Here is a 27,807-nt window from a genome sequence, read left to right as displayed (position 1 = left end):
TTCAATTCGACATAAATAACCAAAATTAACTGAATGGCAACTTTGATTGGTTAATTAGTCCTTATAAACAAGGTACCAAATTACGTACTCATTAACTGTAATTCTCCGAAGAAACCTCCTAAGGATGACCATGATGTGGGAGTTTTTTGCAGCTGTGAAAAATGCCTGAGAGAAAGTCTAATGATCTTAGTAGCTACTAGGTGAATAAATTGAAAAAGTCCAACCTCGTGGCCCAAATACATCAAGTTTTTGTAGTAATATGACCCAGCCTTATATCTCTAACTGCATTCTTTAAGGCACTGTTAGCATGGGATTTGGGTTATTATATGTAAGTGGTAGAGAGAGAGAGAGAGAGAGAGAGAGAGAGAGAAGAGAGAAACGGACAAGCTGTTACCAAATTGGGTTAGGAGTGTGTAGGTGAGAATACATGAAAGTACAATAATATCCATGCAGTACAATAGCCAACAGGGAATCTTTCCTATACCTGCTTATCTGAAGGTTTGAATTAAATTGATTATACTGTCAAAGCACAAGAGGCTATATAACATGCATGTTTCCTGAGTAATTGTGCTTTAGCATGTTAAATAGAGAGGATTTGCTAGCTTAATGCTTAGCTACTTTGTAGCTATCCCTCTTTTCTTCTCATTTCTTACCTACATCACATTTTGAACCAATTTTACATTTTGCAGGAGGAATTGTTGCCAATGGTGCAATCTAGCAATCTTACTTTGTCATTTTCGACTGAAAGTTCAATTGAGGAAGAATTAAAGAGAGAAAGCACAGCAGATGTGATAACAATACTTGTAAGAAATTTCTATTTTCTTCAACTGAATGTGAAAATCTGGTTTGTGTTATGTGTAAGCTCATGACTGATTATTTTCGTTGTTGTTTCTTTTAAATGTACTTTATTGTAATATACATTTAATTTGATCTTCAACATCTTATTAGGTGAGCTATATTGTAATGTTTGCTTATATATCGATCACCTTGGGAGATACACCACGTCATCTATCTTCTGTCTTCCTCTCGTCCAAGGTATGATATTTTTCTTTAAGTTTCTGTAGAATGTAGAATATTCTAGATAGTATTTATTGATGTAGTTGGTAGTTGTATATTTATTGATGTAGTTTGTGGTTGTATATTTATTAAAGTAGTTGAGGTAGTTGGATGTACTCAATATAAAAAGGACCCATTGGGTCTCTCAATGAATCAAGAAAGTATTATTCAGATAAAACACTTCTTCCATTTCTTCTTTTCTTCATGGTATCAAGAGCTGGTTATATTCCAGTCTCTTCCCCGTTCTGATTTATTTTTAAGTCATTTTCCTATTCCTTTTTTTTTCGTTTTAGCCACTGCCCAAGCCAGAATCCTTACCTAGACACCTCCAACCACGAAACCAAGGCCACCATTAGGTTCAGAACAAGATTCTGAGCCAGCCCACAGAAGACCCGTAGCAGTACTGTTCATTATTGTAGCAATTACTGTTTCACTGTAGCCAAGATTGCTCTCATTCATTGATTTTTGCGAGCAACCCTCTTCCTGTTTTGAGGGTCAAAATCGTATTTGGAGGAACTTTTTTCTGGGTACCTGTTGTTAGAAAACCATGGACGTTGAAAATTTTGAAAATTCGTCTTTTCAGAAATTGATGTCTCAACCTGCTGAGGCAACTAGTCATGTTGCTCAAAAAGGTATGGCATTCCATGTTGAACATAGTAATCGTTGGATCCTTGATTCAGGAGCCTCTGGTCACATGACAGGTAATGCAACCTTATTTTTCTCCTATACCCCTTACTATCACCCGTCACGAATAAGAACAGCTGATGGGAATTTCTCCACTATTGCGGGAAAGGGATCCATTAAACTTTCTGAGCATATTATTTTGAACTCAGTACTTCATGTTCCCTCTCTTACTTGTAATCTCATCTCTATTAGCAAACTTACTGCTGAGTTGCATTGTGTTGCTAAGTTCTCTGCAAATGCTTGTATCTTTCAAGAACAGGACTCGGGGATGATGATTGGCAATGCTAGAGAGGAAGAAGGGCTATACTATTTTACAAATGTTCATTGTGAAAAGAGGATTTTTTTCGAACCACTCTCTATGTTTATCAGATGACTGTAATGATGTTTTGTTATGGCATCGTAGGTTGGGACACCCAAATTTTGTTTATCTCCAGAAGTTATTGCCGAACTTATTTATCAATAAAAAGACAAGTTCCCTTCTTTGTGATATTTGTCAGCTTGCAAAGCACTCTCGTGTCACTTATTCTCCTAAGAAATATCATGAATCTTCTCCCTTTACATTGATTCATAGTGATATTTGGGGACCTGCTCGTGAAAAAAATGTCTCGGGTGCTCGTTGGTTTATTACTTTCATTGATGATCATTCTAGGGTATGTTGGGTATATCTCTTAAAAGATAAGTTTGAGGCAGCATCCACTTTTAAAAACTTTCATGCTATGATTCAAACTCAATTTCAGACTTCTATCAAAATTCTGCGAACAAACAATGGTACTGAATATTTTAATTCAGTTCTTGGAGATTACCTAAACCAGCATGGAATTATTCATCAAAGTTCTTGTCCTAACACCCCTCAACAAAATGGGGTGGCTGAAAGGAAAAATAGACATCTAATTGAAGTTGCTCGAGCTCTTTTATTCACGATGCATGTCCCTAAATATCTGTGGGGGGAAGCCGTCTTGATAGTCTGTTATCTCATTAATCAGATGCCTTCTCGGGTACTAAATTTTCATTCTCCTTTATCCTGTCTTACTAAATCTTTTCCCTCTTTCAGTGCTCTTTCTTCTTTTCCTCCCAAAATATTTGGCTGTGTGGTTTTTGTACATATTCCTCCACATCAAAGGTCCAAACTTGACCCTAAATCCATCAGATGTGTCTTCATAGGATATTCCCCTAATCAAAAAGGTTATAAGTGTTACTCACCTTCTCTCCGTAAGGTTTTTGTTTCCATGGATGTTACCTTTTATGAGACAATCCTTTTTTTCCCCGACTTCTCTTCAGGGGGAGTCTATTGGTATTGGTATGGATGAAGATAAGCTTGGGAAACCAAATGATGTTGCTGTCTTACCTTTGCCTTTGGAAACAGGTGGAGTTATTGGGAAGGAAACAGGGGGAGCAACTATACCTGAATCTAATGATCCTCCTTGTGATCCTCCTGGTAAATGGGGAAAATTTTACAGCAGGCACAAAACACATGAAGATACTCTAGACTGCCAGGATCCTGACTCGAGTCCTTGTTCCAGCAACCCACTTGAATGTACTAGTACAACCAATGTTGATATGCCTATTGCTCTTCGGAAAGGTACTAGATCTTGCACTGCTCATCCTATTTCCCATTATATCTCATATGAAAAGTTGTCTCCAGGTTTTCGTGCTTTCCACACTATGTTAGATAGTACCAGGATACCTAAAAATATCCAAAAAGCACTTGATGACCCAAAATGGAGGAATGCAGTATTAGAAGAAATGGATGCACTTTCAAAAAATGGAACATGGGAGTTTGTGACATTACCTAAAGGAAAGAAAACTGTTGGTTGCAAGTGGGTGTTCACAATAAAATTCAATGCAGACAATAGCATCAATAGGTATAAGGCCAGATTAGTTGCTAAGGGATTTACTCAGACTCATGGGATAGATTATCAGGAGACATTTGCTCCTGTTGCCAAACTTAACACTATCCGCGTTCTGCTATCTCTTGCCGCCAACCTTGATTGGCCATTGCAACAGTTAGATGTTAAGAATGCCTTCTTGAATGGTGATCTCCATGAGGAAGTTTACATGGATCCACCTCCTGGTTTTGAAAAAGGGGATGGTTCTGTGTGCAAGTTGCAGAAGTCTCTCTATGGACTTAAACAATCTCCCAGAGAATGGTTTGGAAAATTTACTCAAGCTGTTAAGGGAAGAGGGTTCACCCAAGCTCAGACTGATCACACTTTATTTTTTAAACACTCCGACAAAGGAAGAATTGCTATTCTGATCGTTTATGTTGATGACATAATTGTCACTCGTAATGATAGCGAGGAGATAACCTCTTTAAAAAAATGTTTAGCTGACCAGTTTGAACTAAAAGATCTTGGATCTCTCAAATATTTCCTTGGCATGGAAATTGCTCGGAGTAAGGAAGGAATTTCTTTAACTCAGAAAAAATACATTCTAGACCTGTTGCAAGAAACAGGTATGCTTGGGTGCAAGCCGACAGAGACTCCAATTGAAGCTAATATCAAGATGGGAGTTGAGGACGGGGAAGATGTTGATAGGGAGCAGTACCAGAGACTAGTGGGAAAATTAATCTATTTGTCTCACACTCGTCCTGATATTGCTTTTGCTGTGAGCATGGTTAGCCAATTCATGCATTCTCCTAAGGAAAAACACCTTAGTGCTGTTTATAGAATTCTCAAATACCTCAAAAATACCCCTGGTCGAGGAATTTTCTTTAAAAAGGGGCACAAAAGGATGATTGAAATCTATACAGATGCAAACTGGGCTGGCTCTGCAATGGACCGAAGATCTACTTCAGGATATTGTACTTATGTCTAGGGAAACCTTGTGACCTGGAGAAGTAAGAAACAAACTGTTGTTGCAAGAAGCAGTGCAAAAGCGGAATTTCAGGCTCTAGCACATGGTATTTGTGAAGGAATTTGGTTACGAAGGCTTCTGGAGGAGCTGAAGATCTCTTATTCCCTACCTATCAGATTATATTGTGATAATAAGGCTGCTGTCAGCATTGCTCAAAATCCTGTTCATCATGACAAAACAAAACATGTGGAAGTTGATCGTCACTTTATCAAAGAGAAATTAGAAGACGGTAGTGTATGCTTGACATATATACCTACCAAGGAACAGACGGCGGATATCCTCACCAAAGGATTACTTAAGCTGACCTTTGAGAATTTGATCAGCAAGTTGGGAATGATCAATATATATCTCCCAACTTGAGGGGGAGTGTAGAATATGTAGAATATTCTAGATAGTATTTATTGATGTAGTTGGTAGTTGTATATTTAGTTGGTAGTTGTATATTTATTGATGTAGTTTGTGGTTGTATATTTATTAAAGTAGTTGAGGTAGTTGGATGTACTCAATATAAAAAGGACCCATTGGGTCTCTCAATGAATCAAGAAAGTATTATTCAGATAAAACACTTCTTCCACTTCTTCTTTTCTTCAGTTTCCCATAGTCTTTTTTCCATATATTGATTGTCCACTGAGATAGTGAATTGTTTGTGTACATACATGCATGCTGAATACAAGTGCTAAAAAGTACTTCTTGATGTATGTTAAGAGAAGAGAAAACGAGAGACATATGAGGAAATCCATAAGTCAAACTACACGCGAAGAGTTAATGATAGAGGCAAAAAGTAATGAACACAGAGACCATAGATATGCTAATTACTGTTGGTACATGATGATGCTTAGCTTATATAATGAATCTAGACATTATATACGTATTTTCCAACACTCCTCCTAAGTTAGAGCATATAGGTCATATGCATAAAGCTTGTTGTGTATATAACTTATCCAATAACTTTTCAAGGACTTAGTGAAAACTTAAGCCAACTGGTCATTTGAATTAACAGAGTGAGTGGTGATGTCTCTAGATAAGTACTTCCTTCTAATGATATGACAATCTACCTTAATGTGTTTGGTCCTCTCATAAAACACTGGATTTGAGAAGATATGAAATGCAAATTGATTTATTACAAATGAGCGTCATTTGCGTAACCTCCCCAAATCTGAGTTCTTAAAGTAATTTTTTGAGCTAAATGAGTTCACTAGTTGCTTATGTCAAGACTGGATATTATGTTGCAGCACTTGACCTTTTGACTTATCCCCAATGAATACACAATACTGAAAAGTGGACCAGCTATTGGGGAACTTGTTCATAAATAAGTCTTTTTCCTGGAGAACCTTAAATGTACTTTAGGATACAAATTACTTCATCGCAATGTCCTTCCTAAGATGAATATAGGAACCAACTTACCACTTATCACACTGACTACAAAAGAGATGTTTGGACAAGTGAGTGTGAAGTAGTTTAGTTTTCCAATTAATCTTTTAAAACTTCCTGGATCTGAAAGTTCCAGTCCTTGATTTGGCATAAGCTTAGCATTTGGATCCATAGGAGTATCATTAGACTTTGCATTAAACAGAGCTATTTCCTTAAGAATGTTCATGACATATCGTCGATGTGAACAATCAAGTAAATGCACCCTTTAGTTGAATGATGATAGAAAACTGAGTGGTCAGCCTTATTCTTTGTCATATTGAATTGTTGAAAAACTGTGCTAAATCTATCAAAGCAAGCTCGAGGGGATTGTTTAAGGCTATACTTAGATTTGCAGAGATGACAAACTAGTCTAGAAGACTCCACATGAGCAACATATCTAGGAGGTTGCTCCATATAAACCTCGTCAATGACATTATCTTACTAATGAGTCATGGTAAAAGTAAAGAATCATTTTAACCTAAAAGTTTAAGTTGCTAAGTGAAGACTACTTTTAAGGTTTTATATTAGATTTTTCTAATACACCCCCTCACACAAGAGCCCACTGAGTTTGAAAGATTGATAATGCACACGCCCACCTACCTGTGCTAAGAAATTTCATAGTTAAATAATTATTAAAAGAATGAGGGTCGGTCAGGATGAAACTTGCAACCACTTAGTCTCCGACTCTGATACCATATTAAAGAACCATTTCACCTAAAAGCTCAAGCTGTCAGGTGAAGACCACTTTAATACTTTTATATTAGACTTTTCTAACACTAACAATAAATTCTCCATAACTGTGATTTATACCAGTCTCAAGCTCAAGCTCATTCTTTTAAATAATTATTAAAAGAATGAGGGTCGGTCAGGATGAAACTTGCAACCACTTAGCCTCCGACTGTGATACCATATTAAAGAACCATTTCACCTAAAAGCTCAAGCTGTCAGGTGAAGACCACTTTAATACTTTTATATTAGACTTTTCTAACACTAACAATAAATTCTCCATAACTGTGATTTATACCAGTCTTAAGCATTACTTTGTTTCTTGCTTTTCTAGAAAACTAAGTCATCTCCAACAAATACACAATATGTAGAAATGGATTTTCTATCAGTGAGGTAATCTGCCCAATCAGCATCTCAATATTCTATAACTCGGGTATGACCTTTGTCTCCATAAAAGAGACCTTTTACTGGAGCTGTCTTGATGCACTTAAAAGTATGAATCTCTGCATTCCAATGATCTTCACAAAGAGAATTCAGGAATTGACTTACTACATTGAATGTAAATGAGATGTCTGGTCGAGTGACTGTGAGGTAGTTTAGCTTCCCAACTAATAGTCAATACTTTTCTAGATCTGAGAATGAAGGCCCCTGATTTGGCAGAAGCTTAAAATTTGGATTTATAGGAATGTCGACTGGCTTAGCATTTCATAAAATTTTATCGTCAAGAATGTCCATAGCATATTTCCTCTGGGATATCAAAATATCATCTTTGGATTAGGCCACCTCTATCTCAAAGAAATACCAGAGTCTTCCAAGGTCCTCTATCTGAAAATGAAGGCAGAGATGTTGTTTTACTTGAGTAATGTCATGATAATCATCACCGTAATGACAATGTCATCAATATACACACTAAATAAATGGATCCTGAAACAGAGGGATGATAAAACACTAAGTGCTTACTCTGAGTCATGCTAAACTGTTGTACAACATTGCTAAATCTTTCAAACCAAGCCTGTGGAGATTGTTTAAGACCATGTAAAGACTTGCAAAAATGACAAACTAGACTAGACTCGCCTTGAGCAACAAACTCAGGAATTTGCTCCATATAAACTTCTTTTACAAGATCACCATGAAGGAAAACATTTTTGGCATCCAACTGATAAAGACGCCAGTGATGGATAACGACCAGAGTTAAATGTAAAAGAATACGTTGTGTATTGATCTGTGTCAGGGAGTTACAATATATAGAGACCCTAATGGGCTTAAGTGTAAGGCCCAAACCTAATCCAAACCTAATCCTAATACAGTCAGAATACAGTCAGACTATTTACGGATAAGACAGAATCCAATCATATCTAATCAAATCTAATCATATCATATCTAATATTCTAACACTCCCCCTCAAGCTGGTGCGTATATATTATGAGCACCAAGCTTGTTACAAATGTATTCAACCCGAGGACCTCTAAGAGCTTTAGTGAAAACATCTGCTAGTTGATTAGACGAGTTGACAAAAGCTGTCTTGATTTCTCCTGACTGAATCTTTTCCCGAATGAAGTGACAATCAATCTCTATATGTTTGGTCCTCTCATGAAAAACAGGATTAGAGGATATATGTAGCGCAGCTTGATTATCACAGATGAGTGTCATGGGTTGTTTCTGTTCACAAAGATGAAGCTCCTGAATCAACTGCTTTAACCAGATCAACTCACAGGTAGTATTTGCCATTGCACGATACTCAGCTTCTGCACTAGATCGGGAAACAACAGGTTGTTTCTTACTTTTCCATGAGATTAAGTTTCCTCCGAAGAAGACACAATAACCAGAAGTAGAGCGTCTGTCCGAGGGTGATCCTGCCCAATCGGCATCTGAGTAACCACAAATTTCTGTATTTCCCTGATCCGAATACAACAAACCTTTTCCTGGTGCTCCTTTGATGTATCGGAGGATCCTCACAACAGCATCCCAATGTGAATCACAAGGGAAATCAAGGAACTGACTGGCCGTACTGACAGCGAAAGAAATATCTGGCCTAGTCACAGTAAGATAATTGAGCTTCCTAATTAGCCTCCGATAACGTCCAGGATCAGATAACGGCTCCCCCTGTCCGGGTAATAACTTGACATTAGGATCCATAGGTGTATCAACTGGTTTACTCCCCAACATACCAGTTTCTTCTAGGATATCCAAGGCATATTTCCTTTGACAGATAGAAATGCCCTGTCTTGATTGCGCCACCTCAATTCCCAAGAAGTAACGCAGCTTCCCAAGGTCCTTTGTTTGAAATGTACTAAACAAATGCTGTTTTAACTGACGAATTCCGTCTTGATCACTTCCGGTGAGAATGATGTCGTCAACATAGACTAACAAATAGATACACTTATCAGGAGATGTAATCCTATAAAACACAGAATGGTCAACTTTACTGCGGATTAAGCCAAACGCCTGAACAGCAGAACTGAAGCGACTGAACCATGCTCGAGGAGACTGCTTGAGACCATATAAGGATTTCCGAAGACGACACACCTTTCCAGACTCCCCCTGAGCAACAAAACCAGGTGGTTGCTCCATGTAAACTTCTTCTTGTAAATCACCATGAAGAAAGGCATTTTTGATGTCAAGTTGAAGGAGTGGCCAGTGACGAACAGCAACAATGGCAAGAAAGAGGCGGACTGACGCCATCTTAGCGACCGGAGAAAATGTATCGCTATAATCAAGGCCAAAGATTTGAGTAAAACCCTTGGCAACTAAACGTGCCTTGAGACGATCAATATGGCCATCAGGTCCAACTTTCACAGTAAAAACCCAGCGACAACCAACTATAGACTTCTCTGGAGGAGCAGAAACAAGGTCCCAAGTGCCATTGGAATGAAGTGCAGTCATCTCATCAAGCATTGCTTGGCGCCACCCTGGATGGGAAAGTGCTTCACCTGTGGTCTTAGGAATAGAAATAGAAGAAAGACTAGAAACAAAGGTGAAATGAGGTGAAGAAAGACGGTCATAACTCAAAAAGGTATAAAGAGGATAAGGGTTACGAGTAGTACGTGTACCTTTTCTTTGAGCAATGGGAAGAGTCTCTGATGAAGGATCCGGAGGGGAAGAAGCAATAGCAGTGGGCGATGAGTCAGCAAGAGTCGAGTCGACAGGAGGCACAGTTTTGCGACGCTGATAGGTGAGAAGTGGACGGTCCTCAGGTATAGAAGCAATAGGTTGCTCATCTGGAATAGAAGCACCTGCAGCTGGCAAAGACAAGTCAAGAAAAGGGACAGGAAGTACATGATCAACCTGTGACATCTGAGATGGGATAGAATTAAAGGGTTGTTGATCAAGAAAAGTGACATCAGCGGAAACTAAGTAACACTTAAGGTCGGGAGAATAACAACGATAACCCTTTTGAAGACGAGAATAACCAAGAAAGATACATTGAAAGGCTTTGGATGTTAACTTATCCTTACCAGGAGTGAGATCATGAACAAAACAAGTACAACCAAAGACATGTGGAGTTAGAGGATAAAGAGGAACATCTGGAAGTAATAGATTATGAGGAATGTCATTGTGGAGCACAGATGAAGGCATGCGATTGATGAGAAAACAAGAGATGAGTACAGCATCTGCCCAGAAGTGAAGAGGAACCTGCATATGAATAAGAAGGGTACGGGCAGTTTCAATGAGATGTCTGTTTTTACGTTCAGCCACCCCATTTTGTTGTGGAGTGTGAGGACAAGTAGTTTGATGTAAAGTACCTTGTGTGGCCAAGAAATTAGAAAAATCAATAGAAACATATTCCTTAGCATTATTACTACGTAGAATACGAATAGAAACACCAAATTGAGTATGGATCTCAGTAGAAAACTTTTTATAAATGGAAAATAACTCAGAACGATTTTTCATTAAATAGGTCCAAGTGCAACGGGAAAAATCATCAATAAAGGTAACGAAATACCGAAAACCTAAGACAGACAAGGTACGACCTGGACCCCAGATATCTGAATGAACAAGAGAGAAAGGGGCATCAGCTCGTTTATTGACTCGACTGGCAAAAGAGGAGCGTGTATGCTTCCCTTGTTGACATGACACACAATCTAAAGACTGAAGACCGGACAAAAGAGGAACCATTTTCTGCAACTTTGAAAGACTTGGATGACCAAGGCGACTGTGGATAAGTTGTGGAGATTCTGTGAGAGAGCATGCTACTGAAGGACGAGGCACATCCAGATAATAAAGCCCCCGTGACTCACGACCCACTCCAATCATTTTCCCCGTACCCGGATCTTGCACAGAAACAGAATGGTTAGAGAAAGTAATGGTGCAAGTGAGGGAGTGGATCAACTTACTAATAGAAATTAAGTTATAAGGGATGCCAGGAATGTAATAGACAGATGTCAGGGCCAAGGTAGAGGTCGGACGAGCTTGTCCAATCCCACGAACTGGGGCTTTGGTTCCATCCGCAAGGGTAAAAGACGGTAAATGATCAGAATAAGTAAGAGATGTAAAAAGTTCCTTATTACCACAGAGATGATCGGTAGCACCGGAGTCAAATATCCAAGTGCCAAGTGATGTAGAATGAGAAACACAAGCAACGGGATTACCAGTATAAGGCTGAGACTGAGGAGAAGCCTTCCTGAGAGGGGTTTGGAGTGCAGCACAGTCCGAACCTGAACCAAATGATGCTTTGTCTGACTGAGCTATATTTGCAACAATAGAAGGAGAGTTAACCTCCAAGAGATCAGGAGATGTTGCTGCCATTTAAAGATAAAATATAAAAGCCGTAAACGAAGGCAAACGATATCCAATCAAGAAGAACCACGCGTCTAAGGTCAGCCCCACAGAGAAACAATCACAGATCCAGAAAGGGGAGGAGAAGACGAGCTTCTCTGTCCAAGACCAGACGGAAAAAGCCGCCGGAATAGTGCTCACGCGCCGGCAGAAGGTGGCGCGTGAAGCCCACGCGCAGTGAAGACAGGTGGTGCGTGACGGCGCGTGGGATATGCGGTGCTGACCGGACCACCACAGACCTGGTCGCCGGGAAGAGAGGGTCCTGATCGCGTGAAGTTTGGTCGGAAAAGTCGCCGGAAAAAGTCTCCGGTTGCCTGAACAATGATTCTGACGGCGGGCGGTGGTTCCGGTGGCCGTCGGAGGTGCTGACGCGTTTGGAAAAATCACTCAGAGGCTGTTTACAGCCCTAGAAGGCTTGCCGGAAGGACGCACGGCAAGAAAGAGGACTCCTAAGCAGTGGGCTTAGGTTTTTAAAGCAAAAAACAAGGTTTCTGAGCGGAAGCGAGGGTTCCTAGAACGAAAGAGCTCTGATACCAAGTTAAATGTAAAAGAATACGTTGTGTATTGATCTGTGTCAGGGAGTTACAATATATAGAGACCCTAATGGGCTTAAGTGTAAGGCCCAAACCTAATCCAAACCTAATCCTAATACAGTCAGAATACAGTCAGACTATTTACGGATAAGACAGAATCCAATCATATCTAATCAAATCTAATCATATCATATCTAATATTCTAACAGTAAGAAAGAGGCGATCATAGGTCTTTTTTGCCATCATGGAGAATATATCTCCATAATCTATGCTAAAGATCTAAGGGTATCCTTTAACCACCAACCGGGCCTTGAGATAGCCCACTTGACCAACAGGACCAACTTTCATAGTATATCCGTGTGTAACTAACAACAGATTCCGCAAAGGGAAGGAGAATAAGGTCCTAAGTACCACTACTTTGAAGGGCACACATCTCGGTAATCATAGCTTGTTGTCATCTTAAATGAGATAAAGCCTCACCTATAGTCTTCAGAATAGTCATAGAAGACAAGGAAGAAAGAAAAACAAAATGCAAAGGTGAAAGTCGATGATAACTCAAAGTAACATAATTGGGGAGGGGGATTTCAAGTAGTACGAAGACCTATGTGGAGAGCAATGAGTAGGCCACTGTCAGGAGGCAAGGTTGAAGTTGGAGGCGGAGAAATTGCCGAAGCAGAGTTTGCAGGAAATTTAGTAACAACAGGAGCTGGTGCAATATCATGTGATGGACCTGTAATGGGTGGACAAAAATTGGTTCATCTTAGGCAGGAGGAAATTGTGGTGGTGGTGTGAACTCAATCGAGATCGAAGGAAGCGATAAGGTAGTATAAACTGACTCATGGTGTTAATGAAGAGGATCCAAAGTGGGAATCTAACTCAAAGAAGGTAATATTAGCCAAGATTAGATAACAACGAAGAGTAGGAGAGCTATGTAGCACTGATACCGACACGGGACACGATACGACACGACACTCCGACACGTTAATTGTAACACCCCAAATTCTAACAATTTATAATAGCATAAATAAATTCAATAATTTTATAAATAACAGCGGAAGTTCAAAATAATCAAATTTGGGAAGTGTTACCGCCGCACTTGTATAGGGACAAGTGCAAGGCTAACTCTATTACATTCAAATAAAAATCTAAGACTACAGTTTTTTTTTATACATAATATTTATGACAGCTAGAAATATCCGAGTCGTGATCCTCACTGCCCACAGCTAGCCCCATCCTTTGCAACATGCTTCACTGAAAATCTGCTCCCCCGCAGCCGCAGGATCATTGCAGTCAAACAAACACAAAAGTCAGCAAAGCTGGTAATCCCAATCAAGATACAAAACGAGGATAATATAACCCAATATCAATCAAGACATTTATTTAAGAATAATCAACATAATCAACTCAATTAATATTTCGAATATGTCATTTATTCATAACTCAAGCAATATTCAAATATGTCATTTAATCATAATCAAGTAATAATTCAAATAAGAAATTTAATCATAAATCAAGCAATAATTCAAATAAGTCATTTAATCATAACTCAAATCAAGTATTAATATCATTATTAATCATGTTTAAGATTATTTAGTCCATTTAGTGTATAAGGGTAATTGTCAACTAACATATTTAGCACAACATTAATCATAATATTACATAAATGGTAATATTCACAATTCAATGACATTCATCATAATCAAATCAAATAACGTTTCATTATTAATCATGTTTAAGTTCATTGTACTTAGTGGGAAGAGAACCATGGTAGACCCGGGAAACCCTGCCAGTCTACCCCGTGACCCGGGAAAAAACCACTGTTACCAGCCACGTATAATCAAAATTGGCCATAATCAATTCACATCTTCCTAGTGTGCACACCTCTTCCCAAAGTTGCTACTAGTACCCCGGGAAAAAACCACTGTTACCAGATACCACTTTGGGAAGAACGGATATAATCTTTTTCACATCAGTTTCACATCGGAGGCATAAAGCCCAAAAGTTGTGTTCATCACCTTGGGAGGTACCATCCCAAAGCTATCCTCCCACTATTTAATTATTACAAACACACACAATCAGGAAAGATTCAATCATAATTATTTATTCTTTAAGTATTATCATCTCTAAATGAGTTACTCAAGGGCACTATAATTTTCCAAAGTATCATAATTCAAACAACTATTATCATAAATTTTTGAATTTATATAACTATTCAAATCTTCAACATTCATCATAGTAAAATCCAAATCCGATCATCATCATAACTTTCCAATTTATTCAAGGATATAATAATTCAAATCTTCAACGTTCATCACAGTAAAATCCAAATCCGATCCTCATCATAACTTTCAAATTTATTCAAGGATATAATAATTCAAATCTTCAACGTTCGTCATAGTAAAATCCAAATCCGATCCTCATCATAACTTTCAAATTTATTCAAGGATATAATAATTCAAATCTGCAACATTCATCATAGAAAAATTCAAATCCAATCATCGTCATTCAAATAATCCCATCACATCAATTATCATAGTTATAAATATTCAAATTCAATCATTAAAACACATATTTGGAAAGTTTTTCTTAAAGAGTATTATAATTCCATAATTTTCATAATTATTCAATAAGATCCATATATTGCACCTGAATTAAATCTTATACCATACATTGCACATAATTATAATTTCTAAAATAATAACATTTTATATCATATATTGCACATAATCATAATTTCTAAAATAAAAGTTTATATCATATATTGCAAGCTTATTCGGAATTCTCTTTCATTCCAACTTGTATCCATATTCTAATTATCATATGTAGTAATTTAAATTTTAAAAAAAAACAAATACCTATATATATAAAAAATATTCATACAGAAATACTAAGAACATCTAGGGATTAAGATTACATCCAAGTTTTATAAAAGAAATAACCTACGAATAGGATTACATATACCAAAATTCATATCAATATAATCTATGACTCTCTAGGGATTAGGATTACCTGGTCTCCGTTTTCGCTAACTTCTAGAAGAGAATAATTTGGAACAGAGAACCGGTTGGTAACCAAAAGAATATAGAAAATAAAACAAATAAACTTTTGAAGTAAGGAGAGAGAGTAGTAGAGGAGAAATGTTGAAGAGTGAATTAGTTTGTTTAGGCTAGGCCTCTATTTATAGTTGAAGTTTTGGGCTCGGATATGAGTTTCGTGCATTTATTTCCTTTTTCTTTATTGATGTATTTGACTCAGATATTGACTTCATACATTACTGACTCAATGCTAACTCATTATATCTAATCAAATTACCAATCAACATTACCAATCAATCATTATTAATCAATTATTATTAATCAAACATAAATACATAAATCATCAATCAATTAATAAATCAATTAATCATAATTTATCATCTAATATATATATATATATATATAATTATATATTATCACATCAATCAAATAATATTACTATTATTATCTTACCCCTTATTATTTTAACTATTATTAACTCATTAATTAAAAATATTAAATACCAATAATATTAATTACAAAAATACTAAATATCATTATTATCCAAAAATATTTATTATTATTATATTATTATTATTATTATTATTTTATTAAAAGAAAATATGGGGTATTACATTAATTCTAAAAAATATTAGATTTTGACACGTTAGGACACGTTTTGATATTGAATAATATTTTTAATTTATGTTACGTATCTTATATTTAATATTCAATAATTTAACAAAAAAATAAAGTTAAACTTATAATACCCATTAATTTTGCAAAGAAACATAAGATATTACAAATATTTATATTAAATTCAATAAAATGGTAATAGTAATCCAACGAATCTAATAGTTAGAACTAAAAACGCAACGCAACGCAACCTTTGAATCTTTTTTGGGTTTCTACAATGCGCGTTGAAGTGTCGGGGATTGTCCGAGTGTCAGAAAGTGTCGAATACGACACGTCGGGATTTTTGAAGTGTCGGTGCTTCATAGTAGGAGAGTAACGCTCGTAACCCCTCTGAGATTGAGTGTAACCAAGAAAGACACATTTGTGGGATTGAGTAACCAATTTATCAAGGCGAAAACTAAGGTTATGGACAATATAGGTAGAACCAAACACACGGGGGGCCAATGAATGCAAAGGTTGATGGGAAACAACATAGAATAAGGTACTTAGTTAATGGTTATCCAGGACAGAGGAGGGCGTACCAATGGAATAACAACGTCCGAGTTGTTTTAATGAAATGTTGGTTCTTTCGTTTAGCGACCCCATTTTGTTGGGAAGTATGAGCACAAGACGTTTGGTAAAGATTGCTATGAGATGCCATTAAATTCTGAAATGGGTGAGATAAATATTCACGTGCATTGTCAGTACGGAAAGTGCAGATAGAAACACCAAATTGAGTATGAATTTCATGATAAAACTGTTGAAATATGAAAAACAACTCAGACCGATTTATCATTAAAAAATAACTAAGTGCACAAAGAATAATTATCAATAAATGTGACATAGTATGTAAACCACATGGTAGACTCATTACGATTTGGCCCCTAACATTGGAATTAACCAAACTAAAGGGAGATAAAGCACAACGATTGACTTTTTTGGGAAAGGAACTACATATATGTTTCCTTAATTAACATGACTCGCATCACATTGCAAGGTAGACAAATTTGATAGACGAGGCACTATCTTTTAGAGCTTACCAAGACTAGGATGACCAAGTTGAGCTTGGATATTGAGTGAAGATTCTTGGAAGCACGAGAAGAGATGGAAAGCTGATAAAGGCCATTACACTCATAGTTAACAGTAACACCAATCGTCCTCAAATCCCAACCTGGTAAAACAACAGAGTCTTTGGTAAAAGAGATGAGACAATCAAGCGAACGAAATGGATATAAGATTAAAGGGGGAACTAGGGATATAAAGCATATTATGAATAGAATGTGAGGGAAAGATGCAGATAGTTCCAACCCCACGAGACTATATTTGGGAAACATTAGCCATAGTGATCGTAGGCAAGTAACCAGAGGTAGAAAGAAAGAGAATATGTAGTTATTACCGAAGATGTGATCAGGAGCATTGAAATAAAGAATCCAATGACCAATTGATGGAGTATGAGTCAAACCAATAAAATTATTACCAATGTGTGCAACAAAAGCATGGTATTAAAAGTCATATGTGTCAAGACAACCTTAGGAAGGGCAAAGGGGCCAGATCTGGCTATTGAACACACTGGAGAGACAGACCAAAAACCACTCCCCGTTAAACCCGACTAGCGAGTGTAGGGTGGAGGAAATCCTTGTACGCAGCCTTACCCTTGCATAATTGCAAAGAGGCTGTTTCCTGGATTCGAACCCATGACCTTTCAGTCATGAAGGGACAATTTTACCACTGCTCCGGTTCGCCCCCTTACACTGGAGAGACAGACACCGCCAAAAAAATCATTGGTCAATGCCAGGAAGTTGCCGGTCAACAGTGGTCAACGTCGGTCATAGGCTCTTGGATGGTTGTCGAAGAAGGATTTAGGCCGAAAATTGATGAACGTAACCGTTTTTGAAAAAGAAAAAAATTTACTTAGTGGAAAGTTATCCGCCGAAAAGGCACGAATTATGATTTCTTTCATTAGACTCTAAATACTATGTTAAATATAAGGACCCAAGAGGCATGTATTGAAATCCGTGTGTTTCAACTATACATCAGAGGCTCTATTATGTAACTGAATGAAAAGGAATTACAAAGAGATAGTCATGATGTGGGACTTTGTCCCTTACACTAAATTACTTTATACTACTCTATTTACAATGGACACTATTGTTCATTATAGATTGCCATTAGTTATTGACGAAGAATCCAGAATTTTTTCTTTTCCCTCGACCAAAATTTCACCTCGTGCTTGTCATAGATTTTACTTCTCTTAAACTATACCCTTCTCTATTCTCTCTTCATTTTCTATCAAGATCGTATCTAATTCATTCATCCGTTGGTGTTACAGCTATTTTGGTTTTGTTCCATTTATGTGATCTCCAAGCGGGCTTTATTATTAAGTTGCTATTTTTTAATTGAAGAAGATCATTTGTATGAATTCACTTTTTGCTTTAGTGCCTTAAGATTTTAAGTTTAAAGAGGTTTTAATTTCCTGTGTAATAAGTGGTATAAGATGGGAGACATAGGTTAATATCAGACCAGGTTTAAGTTGTTGACCCTTCTGTAATTTTTAATGCAAATGAAGTACATCTTATCTTGAATTCTTTTGCAGGTTTTATGAATATCAACAACTGCATTATTTCCTTTCATTTCTTTTCTCATGTGGTTGATGCAGATATACTAGAAATAAAATTTAACTTTTTTAAGTGCTATGAATAGTCTCTTGAATTGATGCTGCTATGATTATTTAACATTACTCATTCTTTAACTTGATGTTATTCAGGTATTGCTTGGTCTTTCGGGGGTTTTGCTTGTTATGCTTTCTGTCCTTGGATCAGTTGGATTTTTGAGTGCTATTGGAGTAAAGTCTACATTAATCATTATGGAAGTCATACCTTTTCTGGTTTTAGCAGTAAGTCTTTCTGTTCGCATCATTATCAATTATAATTTATGAATTTTCAAAAATACTATCTATGTCTTATCTAAGTATTATGCGAGTTGGATGGGCTACAAATGTTTAATTTCGAACTATTTAGCTGTCCAATCTTTTTGTTTCCTCAAAGGTTTATGATAAGAACCTTGGGATGTACCACCCCAAAAGTTAGCTCAAAGGGTGGAAGTGCCCAAGATCTTATAAACTCCACATTAGTTGCCCATATAACCAATGTGGTACTCCAAGTCCCGTACCTTGCAAATGGGTCCTAACATTCCACCATGCTCCGCAGCCCCGGCGCCCACGCGGGCTGGCTTTGCGCAAGTCTTTTTACTAGCCCTGAGCGAACACTGCAATGCTAGCGTCACCAGTTGCGCCGCTCGATTGCAACTGGGAGACATAGTGGAAAACTCTGATACTATTTGATAAGAACCTTGGGATGCACCACCCCAAAGCTAGCTCAAAGGGTGAGAGTGTCCAATGCCTTATAAATCCCACATTAGTTGCCCATACAACCAATGTAGGACTCCAAGTCCCTTACCTTGCAAATGGGTCCTAATAGTTTATATGTAAAATTTTATTCAACATCACCTTTATCCTAAACTAGTTGGAGTTGGCGGTTGATGAATCTATATGTAATCTTTTATTAAAAATGAAATTATGGTGGAAAACATGTCGATGAATTTTTATAAAATCATTTAGTGAATGACTTGCTTGGCATAAAGTAGCTTTACTAGAATGGAAAATCAAAATGCAGCACGTAAGATAACTAGCATGTATTTGTCAGAATGTCTATAATTTAAAAGGTATGTCATTTTCATTTTGTAGGGTTGAAAGCTACTAAAAAAAAAAATCTATCTTGGCTTTCAAACTCAAGTAATTAAAACATCATCTTATATTTGCATGAAAGGTGAACGATTTTTTCAACTAGTCATTGGATTTGTATGGTTATGATCAATGGGAAGAAAGTCTTATGGGTTAGTCAGCCTCGTCTTCTCAAAAGTCAAACCACTCATTGGGAAGCTATTATGCGTTTTGTATGATATCTTCAATGAAGCATCTTGTATATTGATTATGATCACTGTGAGATAGAAGGCCTCTCTAATGCAGATTGAGCTCGCTCTCTAATAAAAAGGTGGTCAGTTGCTGGCTATTGCATTTTTTTTAAGGATAATCTTGTCTTTTGGAAATGTAAGAAGCAAACTGTTGTAGCTTTGCCTCTGAATAGAAAACGAGAGAAAGTGATAGAAAGAGGGAAAATGCAAAGAGAGAATGAGCTTTAAGAGGATCTCTAAGGGGGCGTTTGGTAGAGGAGAAATTCTTTAGTGTCCAGGATTCATGAATCCAAGGAATATGGTGAGAAAGTGATTTATTCGGGAATGTTAGCAAAAAGTTGTTTGATATGTCAAAATATTACCGGGATTATTTGCTTAGTTTACTGAATTTATGTTTGGTTGATTGTCAAATATTACTGGGAATATGGGGTTATTTTACAAAAATAACCCCATCTCCACACTTTTATTCAAATATCATTTCTATTCGTTCTTCTTTCTACAGATAAACAAGTGATCTGGGTTTTCTTCACCCACATTCATTGAATCACAATTTTCTACAAAGATGTTGTTTCGTGGGTTTACTTCACTCAAGTCCACAACAATAAAAATCTAAACGGAAAAAAAAAAATTGTCGGACAATGAAAAGTAACAGATTCAATCAAACCTTACAAAATGGGGCATTTTACAGAAGGTGGAGAACAGTGCTTGTTAGCAACAACTTTGGTCTATAGCTCCTCTCCCTCAGATTTGACCACCCAGACGGACGGGCCATCTGCGTTAGTAATTTCGGAACGACGTGATGAATGAGCTCGAATGTGGTTGTATTTCTCAGATCCAATTTCTTCACAAGCCAATGACACAATGCATCAAGGTCAATTTCGTCTTCTGATTTGCGCTTAATTTTGCATTTCCCGGAAAACCAAGATTACTAACGTATCTGTGGTATTTTGGGACTGGATTTTGGAAACAAATTTACACTGAAGAGGGAAATCCAAGAAAACAAGTTTTCCGGGATTTTTTTCACTTTTGTGCTACCAAACGATGGAAAGTAGGAATGACAACCTCAAAATCTCAGGCATCTCAAAATTTACCTCCTACCAAACAACACCTAAATCTTTTCTGTATTCAACTAAGTTCAGAACTATACAAAGTGTTTCTTTTATCGGCTCAACTAACAGAATAAACTCATAACTAACTCTGACTAGTAACTAATGACTATAACTGTCATTAGCAGACTAATAGTAACAGAACTATAACAGTAACAGACTCAGCTGACTGCAACAGTAACACGTCATTATACATGTGCTATTCTAACAGTCCCTCAATCTAGGATGTTGGGACAATGCGAAAGTGATCCAAGAACCTGAGTATATGAGTTAATGTCACGCAAAGTACAGAAGGTTCTCATTGAGTACTTTCTCCTGGACAAAGAATAAGTCTATCTCCATATGCTTACTTTGAGAATGAAGCACAAGATTATGGTGGAGAGAGAGATATGGTATTTAGTTTATTACGAAACGTAATGGGTGTTAGAGTTGAGATGTTCAACTATTGAAGTAGAGTCTCCACCCAAAGAATCTCAGCAACAATGTTAGCCAAACTCAATAGTATGCTTTTATGCTAGATTGACTATCAATTGTTGCTTATTGGACGACCAAGAAAACGACAGGATCTAGAGGTTGATTGTCTATCATTAGGGTCACTAGTCCTATCAGCATCATAGTAGGCATCTAAGGGAAGTGATTTTCGCAGATTGGCAGGTTACACAAGTAATCCAAAGGACAAAGTACCCTTGAGATACCGGAGAATACGCTTGACCACCATCAAATGTGCCTCAAGGAGCTTGGCAAAGAATTGGCAAACCTTGTTAACACAAACTAATCCCAGGCCTAATCACAGTATCATATTTTAGAGCAACGAAGCGGAACAAATGAGGATCAGCAACGTAATTGGCATCATATTTTGTCAATTTATAACGATCCCTCAAGGGAGTTGACATTCCTTTGGCTTCTTCCATGTTAGCTTTTGAGATACTTCAAATTGGATCATAGATGTTAATCATGCCTAACATGTTACAAAGGTACCCAACCCTACTCCCATTAAGTACCTTAATGAAGATATCAGTTAACTGTTCTTTAATGAAGATATCAGTCAATTATTCTTTAGTTCTACCATGTCTATTGGATACAAGTCCGTTTTAATCTTTTCCTGGATAAAGTGGCAATTTGCTTCTATGCATTTCGTTCTTTCATGGAAGACTGGATTCAAGGCAATGTGGATAACAACTTGATTATCTCAGCTAAAGTTTCATGGGTAGAGGATTCTTGAACCCAATCTCATCGAACAGACAATGCACTCGTATCAAACACTAATCTTTTGATATTTTTGTCAAATCATGTCTAAACCAAGTGATATAATTGGATGAATACTTGTGGCAAGTCTGGTTTATCTTTCATTAGGAGAATCCAGGTTACCCGAATACAATCATCAATAAAAGAAACGAAACACCTAGCACCAGATATATTATGTATTTTAGATGGTCCCCAAACATCTAAGTGAACAAGATCAATGGTTCAACATTTTTTATTGAGCTACCAACAAAATATGCATGATGATATTTTGCAAATTCATGAACATCACAATAAAAGTCTTGTAATACCATTTTAAAATAAGATATGTTTGGGAAATTGTACTAATGTGGATGCAAGTCTCTGTATTTATATTAAGTGCATTAGGCTAGTAGTTCAAAGGACACAAATATGCTCCGCACATTAAACGCATACATAAATCACTCTCCACTAAACCCCAACTAGAGAAGGTGGGGTGATGACAATCCTTATACGCAACCTTTCAGTCACAAAGGAATAACTTTACCACTGCTCTTAAATGCGTACATAATACACTTAATTCTCAATACATCTTTTCTTATCTCTTGATATTCTTCAAAAAAACCCAAACTCCAAAGGGCTTTTTTATGAGGGGATGAAATGAGGTAAAATTCATTCTTTGGCCTGCACCTTACAGTTGGTCTTTTACTTTAGGGGTGAGGGTTGTTGAGATATATAGTCCTACATTGGTTGTATGAACAACTAATGTGGAGTTTATAAGGCCTTGGGCACTTCCCACCCTTTGAGCTAGCTTTTGGGGTGGTGTATCCCAAAGTTCTTTACATGGTATCAGAGCCTCGTGTCCCGGGTTCGATCCTCGCCGTCCCCCACTTTATTTCCGGTGGAATTTCTTAGCACAGGTAGGCTGGGCCTGTTGCATTATCCACTCTTCAAGCCCAATGGGCTTTGTGTGAGGGGGCGTGTTGAGATATATAGTCCCACATTGGTTATATGAACAACTAATGTGGAGTTTATAAGGCCTTGCGCACTCCCACCCTTTGAGCTAGCTTTTGGGGTGGTGTATCCCAAGGTTCCTTACATAGTATCAGAGCCTCGCCGCCCTCCACTTTCTCTTGTGGAGTTTCTTAGCACAGGTAGGCTGGGCCTGTTGCATTGTCCACGCTTCAAGCCCAAAGGGCTCTCGTGTGAGGGGGCGTGTTGAGATATATAGTCTCACATTGGTTGTATAAGCAACTAGTGTGGCCTTTATAAGGCATTGAGCACTCCCACCCTTTGAGCTAGCTTTTGAGGTGGTGTATCCCAAAGGTTCATTACAAGGGTTAAATAACAGTAGGTCTTTGACTTTTTCAATGGGATTACAGAACTGTAAGGATTTAATTTCTTACTCTAGATCTTCGTCTTCTCTGTTTCTCTCTGCTTTCAGTTGATGTATTATAGTTCCATTGAATTGAAGTTATGTATAGCCAGCTGCTGCTGCTGCTCGAGCCATCTCATTCTTGCATATTCAATACTTTCTGTGTATTTCTAATTTTTATAAATTTCTTACTTACTTTTCCATCTTGTTTGTGTTATAGCTTTCTGCAAGTATTGTGAGATTTCACAGTTTTTCTTGGATTTTCATTCTTTGATCAGGTTGGTGTAGATAACATGTGTATAATTGTAGATGCTGTGAAACGCCAACCATCAGGTTTACCAATCGAAGAACAAATAAGCAATGCAATGGGGGAAGTTGGACCTTCCATTACTCTGGCCAGCTCCTCTGAGATTCTAGCATTTGCACTAGGATCATTCATTTCTATGCCGGCATGCCGTGTTTTCTCCATGATTGCAGGTTAAAGAATTTTCTCCTTTCATCCTATGTTTTTGGATAAAAAAATTGACGTCGTTGTATACTGACTATAAAATTTTCACCACTCCATATAAAAAAGGAGGGGAAAAGGATAAAAAGTGATTTTAAGATTATTTTTTCTTCATGTTTCTTAACTTCCGACAATATCTTCTGTGTAGCTTTGGCGGTTCTACTGGACTTCCTTCTACAAATTACAGCTTTTGTAGCTTTGGTTACATTAGACTTTGCGAGAGCCAAGGATAACAGGATTGATTGCTTTCCATGCATTAAGTTGAACCCATCCTCTATGGAGCAGAGTGAAGGTACATGCAAGCTATGGTACTCATGGATGATCTGCTTTTCTATTAGAAAAAAACCATTCCGTAGCTTGCATCTTACTGCTTATGCTTTTGGGTAGTTGGTTAGTGACATGGTATTGGAGCCTCTATGACCAAGTTGTCAGGAATTTGATGAATTATGGCCCCATTCTTAATTTAATTGAATTTCAGCATGGGATATAATGGGTCTTTGCTTTGTCCATGCTTCAAGCCAAAGGGCTTCTGCATGAGAGGTCTACTTGGAGATATAAATCAATCTTTTTCTCTATCTAATAGCTTAAGCCTTAAGCTTTTAGGATTGGTCCTTCACATGGTATCAAAGGCTCAATGATCAAGTGTGGTCACAAGCTTGTTGTTGCCGCCCATTTTCTGTCTAAATGAGATTTAATTTATGGTTGTCATGTGCTTTGTCCATGCTCCAACTCCATAGAACTTTAATGTGACAAAGCATGAGGCATGTTAGGGTATAAACCACAATCAGGCCTCTACCTAGTAATTTTGGTTTTGGTTGATGCTCAATAATTGTTTATATCTCTAAAATTTTCCATTCAAGCATAATTGTGAATTATTTTCAGCTTCTCTTGATATTTATTATTTTAAAATTTCATCTCTCCTTGTTTATATTTAGTTCTAATCATCTCATAATCAAAGTGTAGGCATTAGGCAGGAAAGAGATGGATTGCTGACACGATATATGAAGGTAAAATTATATTTAGTTTAGGGATGAATATGTCTAGATAAAAAAATATAGACTAGACTTGCAAACTTATCATTGAAAATTTTTGTGGCGTATACATTAGTCCATGAGAATGCACATACTCCACCTTTGTCCCTAAACAAATGTCAGCCGCTATGGACTAATGTTTCTGGAGCCTAATGACTAATATGACAAAAATTTGTAGTTCTTAGGGACTAGGGTGGAATTTCTGCATTCTTAGACTAATGTGTCCACCGCCAAGATTCTGGGGGACAAATATGGGGGATTACTCAAAAATAGATTTTATTGTGCTACCCATGTTTTATGAATTCAGTTCTGTTGTTTTCTTAGTCTAATTTTTTGTCAAAGAAATTTTTCTCTCAAGTTAACAGCATAGACATTATACTTTATCTTGCTTTTCTTATCAAAATTAACACTGCTATCATTGTGTAAATATAGGAGGTTCATGCACCATTTCTTGGACTATGGGGAGTTAAAATCTTGGTCATCGCCATATTTGTTGCATTTACCTTAGCAAGCATCGTAAGTTGCTTGGGTAATGAGAGAACATCAGCGTTCAGTTTTAAGATCTTTTTGGACACTATAATTTTCTTTATGCTTGTTTATTTTTTATAGGCATTATGCACAAGGATTGAACCTGGTCTGGAGCAACAGATTGCTCTTCCACGGGATTCCTACCTTCAGGTTTAAGTTTCTAATTTTTTCCTCATTTTTTTTGCAATTTCTTGCAGTTCCATTCTGTACTCTCCAGCCTCTTACATTCGTTAATATATTTTTTTTCCAGGGATATTTCAGTGACATTTCAGAGTACCTCAGAGTCGGACCACCGTTATATTTTGTTGTAAAGAATTACAATTACAGGTTGATTAATTTTATTGTTCTTGGTGTACTTGTCTCCTTATTCATTGATGTCATTGTATTTTATTCACACAATTCAATGTTGTATTATTTACAAACTGGAATGATGCCTTAAGCATGCAGCCTTGACTGAATAAAAAAAGAAATAGAATTAGTGGGAAACAAATTATGCATATCATTATTTTCCTCCAATGTGCTAGCATGTGTAAAACTTCATATAGATGTATCACATTAAAATTATTATATGATTTCATGAACTAATTTCCTGTGATTCTCTCCTGCAGTTTGGAATCCAATCATACAAACCAGCTATGCTCCATTAGCCATTGCGATTCAAATTCTCTTTTAAATGAGGTAACTCAATGGTCAATAAGTGGTTGTTATTGACATCTCTTCATTTCTTTAACTTTTATATTTTATTAAAGGGCGATTCATCAAATTTAATTGTTATAGTTGAGTATAGCCTAATAGCAACTATTCCGCCATGTCTACAGTTCAATTGCAATTTTCTGTGGTATTGATACCACCTGTATCTGTAACCAAATTTGACTTTGACTTACCTGATTTGATTTTCCATCAACCACACTAAGCATTATTTTAGTCAACCTCTTGTCAGTTCAATTAATATCTCATCATTTGTGTTGGCGATCAGTAATAATAAGTGGTTTACATAAACCTCAAGTCAGTTAATTAAACTTTATTTTAGTTTTAGTCAAGCGTGAATACCACCTCAATTACACATTATTATGTAAACTTGTACATAACTACACCTCATATCTTCTTGTGTGTGAAACTCTGAAGATATTGTCAAATGGCTCGCTGGATGCCTTCTTCCATGTATTTTTTTTATCTTGGTATATATGAATGAATTCTGCATATCTTGCTCTATAACACTGCAGATATCTAGAGCATCATTGATGCCAAAATCAAGCTACATAGCAAAGCCAGCTGCCTCATGGCTTGACGATTTCCTTGTATGGATATCACCTGAAGCTTTTAGTTGCTGTCGAAAATTCAGAAACGGCTCTTATTGTCCACCTGATGATCAGGTATATGCTTCTTTGTATGTCCTTAGATAAAATCTTGGGTGAGCTTGCTTTATTTTCCTTCTCTCCTACATGTTTTGAACTTGCATATAGTATATGTATATACTTGGCCACATTATGGTTTCTCTTCCTTGTCCTGCCTATTTTTTCTACACAATTGTCTGAATTATTAATCTAATTAGATATTGCTCTCTGTACCATCATATATCTTTCAATTAAAATAATAAATGTATTTCTACAGCCACCTTGCTGTTTACCAGATGAAGGACCATGCGGGTTGGGTGGAGTGTGCAAAGACTGTACAACAGTAATATACTTTTTCCTATAAGTATTTTGTTTATCATATGGTAGACTAATTGCCCAAACGTAAATCGGAAGGGTTAATTCACAAAAGGACTAACACTTTTGGTTGATTCCTAGTGTTTCCGCCACTTGGATTTGGTTGATGATCGTCCATCTACTGCACAGTTCAGAGAGAAGCTTCCCTGGTTTCTTGATGCACTGCCATCGGCTGATTGTGCAAAGGGTGGTCATGGGGCTTACACCAACAGTGTAGATCTGAATGGTTGGAAAGATACTCACTCCCTCTTTTCGAAAGGATAAAATTTACATTTGTTCCTTATGTATTTGCTGAAAGGTTCTCCAACTAAGTTTTTACATGTGTACATTTTTTGAACTTGTAACATTCTATTAAAGCTGCTGATGCTGGTTCCATTCAACGACCTCATCATTATGTCATTCTTCCTTTTTCTCCACCTTTTATCTTCAATTATGCCTTCTCTTAATGGTCGAATCTCAATGTGACCTAGTTCATTCCGTGCTTCCATCTATTCTATCACTATGAGGCTTCTCTTGCCTTTATCTGTTTGTTTTAACTGGTGGTTGAGACGATGAGACCATTGGATCTCCTTATCAAGGCCATCATTGTTGTAGAATATCTAAATTAGCTTTGAAGTCCGGTTTTTCCTTGGCCGA

At 37.1% G+C, this 27,807-nt stretch overlaps 1 protein-coding gene across 1 annotated transcript in view; it reads left to right on the top strand.

The window, feature by feature from the left end:
* LOC133290061 (uncharacterized) overlaps positions 1-27,807 on the top strand; it is a 43,851-nt gene that overhangs the window by 10,639 nt on the left and 5,405 nt on the right. Inside the window, exons 17-29 of the mRNA XM_061488114.1 lie at positions 690-803; positions 949-1,035; positions 18,492-18,620; positions 23,677-23,875; positions 24,052-24,195; positions 24,867-24,910; positions 25,367-25,450; positions 25,544-25,612; positions 25,713-25,789; positions 26,071-26,140; positions 26,686-26,835; positions 27,074-27,139; positions 27,253-27,397. Coding sequence (XP_061344098.1) covers positions 690-803; positions 949-1,035; positions 18,492-18,620; positions 23,677-23,875; positions 24,052-24,195; positions 24,867-24,910; positions 25,367-25,450; positions 25,544-25,612; positions 25,713-25,789; positions 26,071-26,140; positions 26,686-26,835; positions 27,074-27,139; positions 27,253-27,397 — 1,378 coding nt within the window. The remainder of the gene's footprint in view (positions 1-689; positions 804-948; positions 1,036-18,491; positions 18,621-23,676; positions 23,876-24,051; positions 24,196-24,866; positions 24,911-25,366; positions 25,451-25,543; positions 25,613-25,712; positions 25,790-26,070; positions 26,141-26,685; positions 26,836-27,073; positions 27,140-27,252; positions 27,398-27,807) is intronic.

The sequence above is a fragment of the Gastrolobium bilobum genome, unplaced genomic scaffold (genome assembly GCF_033153095.1).
Source record: "Gastrolobium bilobum isolate Gb01-03AN ecotype WA unplaced genomic scaffold, APGP_CSIRO_Gbil_v1 utg7782, whole genome shotgun sequence".
Lineage (NCBI taxonomy): Eukaryota > Viridiplantae > Streptophyta > Magnoliopsida > Fabales > Fabaceae > Gastrolobium > Gastrolobium bilobum.
This window is presented reverse-complemented; position numbering and strand designations above follow the sequence as displayed.